Raw genomic sequence first — 6,000 nt, forward strand, 5'->3', positions numbered from 1 at the left:
CTCGGAGTTCTGGGATCGAGTCCCGCATCGGGCTCCCAGCTCCATGGGGAGTCTGCTTCTCCCTTTGATTTCTCCTCACTCATGCTCTCTCTCACTACCTCTCTCTCAATAAATAAATAAAAATCTTAAAAAAAAAAACTTTTTTAGTTGTTACATTCATGGCTTGCAGTCATACTTTCTAAGTGATGGAGGTACTAAAATATATTTTGATTTAAAGACAGATAGTATAAGAGGTTCCTCCCTCATTTTCTTAGAAACTCCTATAAGTTTTAATTCCCATTATATAATTTAGTTTTAAATAGTTTATTTTTTCACATGCTGAGTTATACAAGAGTGTTAAAATTACTTTGGGAAATTGATAATTTTTTGAAGATCACCCCTAACCCTATCATCAACTACCAACACCCAATTAATACTGCTATTTGATATATTTTTTATCTCTTTTTTATGTTTTAAATATTATAGTTGTAATTCAAAGTGATTAGACTTTTGTATCCTGCTCTTTAAACTAAATATTATATCAGTGTTTTGTGTTTTTCCACCATCTTTACAACCATCAGTTTAATTTTAAAAGAATTTTTTCTTTTAGGGGCACCTGGGCAGCTCAGTCATTTAAGCATTTGCCTTTGTTTCAGGTCATGATCTCGGGTCCTGGGAATCAAGCCCCACATCAGGCTCCCTGCTCAGTGGGGAGTTTGCTTCTCCCTCTGCCCCTCCCCCACCTTCTCATGCTCGCTCTCTCTCTCTCTCTCTCTCAATAAATAAATAAAATATTTTTAATTTATTTTTTATTTATTTTCAGCATAACAGTATTAATTGTTTTTGTACCACACCCAGTACTCCATGCAATCCATGCCTTCTATAATACCCAACACCTGGTTCCCCCAACCTCCCACCCCCCACCACTTAAAATGCCTCAGATTGTTTTTCAGAGTCCATAGTCTCTCATGGTTCACCTCCCCTTCCAATTTCCCCCAACTCCCTTCTCCTAACTCCCCATGTCCTCCATGCTATTTGTTATGCTCCACAAATAAGTGAAACATATGATAATTGACTCTCTCTGCTTGACTTATTTCACTCAGCATAAGCTCTTCCAGTCCCATCCATGCTGCTACAAAACTTGGGTATTCATCTTTTCTGATGGAGGCATAATACTCCATAGTGTATATGGACCACATCTTCCTTATCCATTCGTCCATCGAAGGGCATCTTGGTTCTTTCCACAGTTTAGCAACCGTGGCCATTGCTGCTATAAACATTGGGGTACAGATGGCCTTTCTTTTCACGACATCTGTGTCTTTGGGGTAAATACCTAGTAGTGCAATGGCAGGGTCATAGGGAAGCTCTATTTTTAATTTCATGAGGAATCACCACACTGTTCTCCAAAGAGGCTGTACCAACTTGCATTCCCACCAGCAGTGGAAGAGAGTCCCCCTTTCTCCACATCCCCTCCAACACATGTTGTTTCCTGTCTTGCTAATTTTGGCCATTCTAACTAGTATAAGGTGATATCTCAATGTGGTTTTAATTTGAATCTCCTGAGGCTAGTGATAATGAACATTTTTTCATGTGTCTGATAGCCATTTGTATGTCTTCATTGGAGAAGTGTCTGTCCATATCTTCTGCCCATTTTTAGATATGATTATCTGTTTTGTGTGTGTTGAGTTTGTGGAGTTCTTTATAGGTCCTGAATATCAACCTTTTGTCTGTACTGTCATTTGCAAATATCTTCTCCCATTCCATGGGTTGCCTTTGTTTTCTTGACTGTTTCCTTTGCTGTGCAGAAGCTTTTGATTTTTTAAATTTTTTTAATTTATTTTCAGCATAACAGTATTCATTATTTTTTTTTAATTTTTTCAATTTATTTATTTTCAGAAAAACAGTATTCATTATTTTTTCACCACACCCAGTGCTCCATGCAATCTGTGCCCGCTATAATACCCACCACCTGGTACCCCAACCTCCCACCCCCCCGCCACTTCAAACCCCTCAGATTGTTTTTCAGAGTCCATAGTCTCTCGTGATTTACCTCCCCTTCCAATTTACCCCAACTCCCTTCTCCTCTCTAACACCCCTTGTCCTCCATGCTATTTGTTATGCTCCACAAATAAGTGAAACCATAATAAATAACATCTTTAAAAGAGAGAGCATGGGGGCGCCTGGGTAGCTCAGTGAGTTAAAGCCTCTGCCTTTGGCTCAGGTCATGGATTCCGGGGTCCTGGTATCGAGCCCCGCATCAGGGTTTCTGCTCAACAGGGAGCCTGCTTCCTCCTCTCTCTCTGCCTGCCTCTTCCACTTGTGATCTCTGTCAAATAAATAAATAAAATCTAAAAAAAAAAAAACTTAAAAAAAAAAAAAGAGAGCATGCATGTGTGCCAAGGAGCAAGGGGAGGAGCAGGGTGGGGAAGAGAGAATCTGAAGCACACTCCTCGCTCAGCTTGGAGCCAATGTGGAGCTCCATCCCACGACAATGAAAGTATAACATGAATGGAAACCAAGAGTCAGCCTTTAACCGACAGCTCCCCAGGCACCGTCCCCCAGTCAAGTTTAAAACATTCATGGATTCAGTGGAATGGAATGCATTATAAGTTATGAACTACTGTATTATTTTCAGACATTCAGACTCTATTTTGGTTTCTCTTTATGGTGAATAACACTATCCTGAATGTATTAGAACATTAAACTTTTTCATATGCAGGATTATTTTCTTTGAATGGATTCCCAAAGTGAAAATAAGCACTTTAATTTGGATAACCCATAATAACATAGTTCAGCCTCAGCATATCCAAATCTGAACTTCGGTTCCATCTCCAATCATTCTGCATAAATCTGTCTACTTTCCCAAAACCTCCCCTGCTCTTATTCCATGTTCCCCTGTCACCCTTAGCTCTCCAATTTTCTCAACCACCAAATCCAGCCAGTTCTCTCTCCTCAATGTCTTACTCTTCATACTACCCCCCTCTGCCAGTGGCCCAGGTAAAGTGTCCTCTGCACTCGACAGGGTCGTAGTATCTTGCCTGCCTTCCTGTCTTTACTCTTGCTGTCTCTCGAGGCCGTTCTTTCCACCTCTCTTGTTCCCAGCACATATATCTGATCATGGCCTTTAGTGATCAGGATGAACTCCTTCATGTAGTCCTTCATACTGTTTGCTGTGATTCTGTAACCAGGCTTTCCTCTCTCTGCTTCTCACCCCCGTGTCTCAGCCGCTCTGAACTATTTGTAGTTCCTAGCATGCTCTCCTGTATTTGTGATTCTGTGTATCCTTTTCCTCTGTCCTGACTGCAGCCTGTCCCCAGTGCCCGCCACTGGTGTTCTGTCTGGCCGTGCTTACCTGCATGTGCCTACTTCCATGTGGTGTTGTAACCACTTGTGTCCTCCCTGACAGACTAGCCCTCTGAAGACAGATGTTCCGTATTGTTTCTCTGAATCCTTAATAACTAGCAGAGTAGGCATTTTAATATTAGTTGCTGTTTTTAAGGCTCTTAACACATTTGTTGGGCCAACAAAGTCCTACCAGTGTGCATTGCTACCGGTATTGATGGCCTAGAATATGAGTTTCTGTGTAATCACCAAGCCTGGAAGATATACACATATTTTAAGGACTTTAGCTTTGTTGTTTTGAACCCCCGTTTTCTCTTTTCTCAGTTGCTCTGTATTGATTCTACTTGCAAACTGTAATTGACAATCATATAAACATATATGTGTGCTATTAAAAGTAGTTTTCTCCCCCCACAGTAAAACACCATGTATAGTACTAATGGTTGTTCTTGAGCAAATGTGTTCATTTAGCAAACAAATTGCATCAGTGCATCTGATATTTTAAAAGCCCTTGGTTCTGTAAATAGCACAGACTTGCCATTTTATTTTAATATCTAGCATTGTCCTCATTCTGTAATTATTTTAGAAAATAACTTTTGACATTATATTCAAAGCTTATTTGAAAGGCACCATTTGAATTTCTTCTTGTTTTTATGTTACAAAACAGTAATGACTTTTTCTTTAAAAACCTATTTATAGTAGTTTGGCCTAATATTTTCTTATCATGTGGCTGAGGGGACACAATTACTTTAAGTATATGATTGGACATGTAAACACAACCTAAGTACATCCTGACCAGTGCCTTTGGGAAAGCTGGAGAGCTTTAAAAGAAATGCCAAAGTAGGGGCCCGTGGGTGGCTCAGTCGTTAAACGTCTGCCTTTGGCTCAGGTCATGGTCCCGAGGTCCTGGGGTCAAGTCCCGGGGTCCTAGGGTTGAGTCCCAGATCAGGCTTCTGCTCAGCGGGGAGCCTGCTTCTCCACTCCCATGCCCCCTGCTTGTGTTTCCTCTCTCACTGTGTCTCTGTCTATCAAATAAATAAAATCTTTAAAAAAAGTAAAAAATAAGAGATACCAAAGTATTTTCTTGAGCAGAGTTTGGTAAGCTTTTTAGGTAAAGAAGCAGGTAAAAATATTTTAGGCTAAGGAACCACATTATTTCTCTGTCACATCATGTTTGGGTTTTGTTTTAAAAATATAAAATCCATTCTCAGCTCTAGAGCTATACAAAATCAAACCCTTGGGTATACTCTCTAGAGGCTGAAATAGTCTACTTTATTCACAAAGATTTTAATTTCTTGGTTCTTGGTAATAAGTGTTCAACTTGCCACTTGCTCTTTGAGTGTTAGAATTGACTTAAGCCAAGCATTGACTACAGTGCTCCATCCTCGGGGATTACCTGTACTCTAGTTGGTGGATACAACAGTTTGAAGGACTACAAAGTAGACCACCAAAAAAAGATTCATAAATATTAACCCATTTATTATGAATGTACATAGGACACTATGCAAACAAAACTGTATAGAATCAGTGACTGGCTAAAGTGGCTGCAAATATAGAAGGCTGTTTTATGATCTGCCAGTGTAGCACCACTTGGATTGATGAGAGATATATGCACCTGGCTATGTGAGAGTTGGCACAGCTGGGAGAATGAAAAAACCATGCCCAAACCTTGCTGGGTGGCAGGGGAAAGATGTTTTAATCATTTGTTCTGACAGTATCTTTATCCTTGGAAAGGATACCAGGATGTATGGCTAAAAATAAGTATATATAAGCAAACTTGCACATACGATCATTTTCCTGGGGTAACTCAAGAAACAAAATGGACAAAAAGATCATCCATTGTAGGAAGGACAAACCCAAGAAATGAAGTAGTAATGAGAGATAAAGCCTACTCGGTGACCAACCAGACTGTATCCCTCAAACTTTAAGCTATAGCTATCTTCCTACCCCAGGAAGGGGCTCTCACTTTTTGGACAAAACACCGATTTGCTTACCTCTTTAAAATATCACTTGATCTTAAAAGTATAGACTATTCAATTTCCACTGCCGACATTTAGAATAATTAAAAATGGGTAGGCTAAAGATTTTTAAAATACATTTGATAACAAAATGCATATTAAATGATGAAGCACAAATGTAAACACTAAGTGATGTGTGTTAATGTGTTCTCTTGATTTCAGGTTCTAGGCATCCAAGTGAAATGCTTCCATGAAATTATCACTATAGGTTATAGAGTCTATCGCTCTTATGACCTGCCATGGTTTAGAACATTAAGCTGGTAAGTAATTTAATACTGTTTCAGATATGAAAATGTGACTCTTTTCTACAGTTTGTAAAGGAAGCATCCTGATCAGTCAGTACCACACAGTTGACCATGTAGATTGATTTTTGGAAGAAGAGAAAAATAATGCATTAGATTTTGAAAAGAAGAAAATCACCTTTAAGTCTACCATCCCAACACAACTACTTTCATATCTAATCTTTAAGTCTTTGTAGAGATACTTTATATCTGTATATACTCACATATATACTATTATCCTCTTTAAAAAACATTATATTGGGCAAATTTTTATACCATTTATAATTATAAGTTTAATAAAGTTACATTTTGTAAAAAATGTTAGAAATATGTGTGATCTTTTTTGCTTTAGTTTGCCTTGGTTGACATGAGACCTCACACTT

General features: G+C 38.9%; 1 protein-coding gene across 1 annotated transcript in view; it reads left to right on the forward strand.

Annotated features, from left to right (window-relative positions):
* Nucleotides 1–6,000, forward strand: part of CDS1 (CDP-diacylglycerol synthase 1) — a 67,875-nt gene that overhangs the window by 23,115 nt on the left and 38,760 nt on the right. The window contains exon 4 of the mRNA XM_059375113.1: nt 5,499–5,596. Within this exon, the coding sequence (XP_059231096.1) occupies nt 5,499–5,596 (98 nt within the window). The remainder of the gene's footprint in view (nt 1–5,498; nt 5,597–6,000) is intronic.

Source organism: Mustela nigripes, chromosome 1 (genome assembly GCF_022355385.1).
Source record: "Mustela nigripes isolate SB6536 chromosome 1, MUSNIG.SB6536, whole genome shotgun sequence".
Taxonomy (NCBI): domain Eukaryota; kingdom Metazoa; phylum Chordata; class Mammalia; order Carnivora; family Mustelidae; genus Mustela; species Mustela nigripes.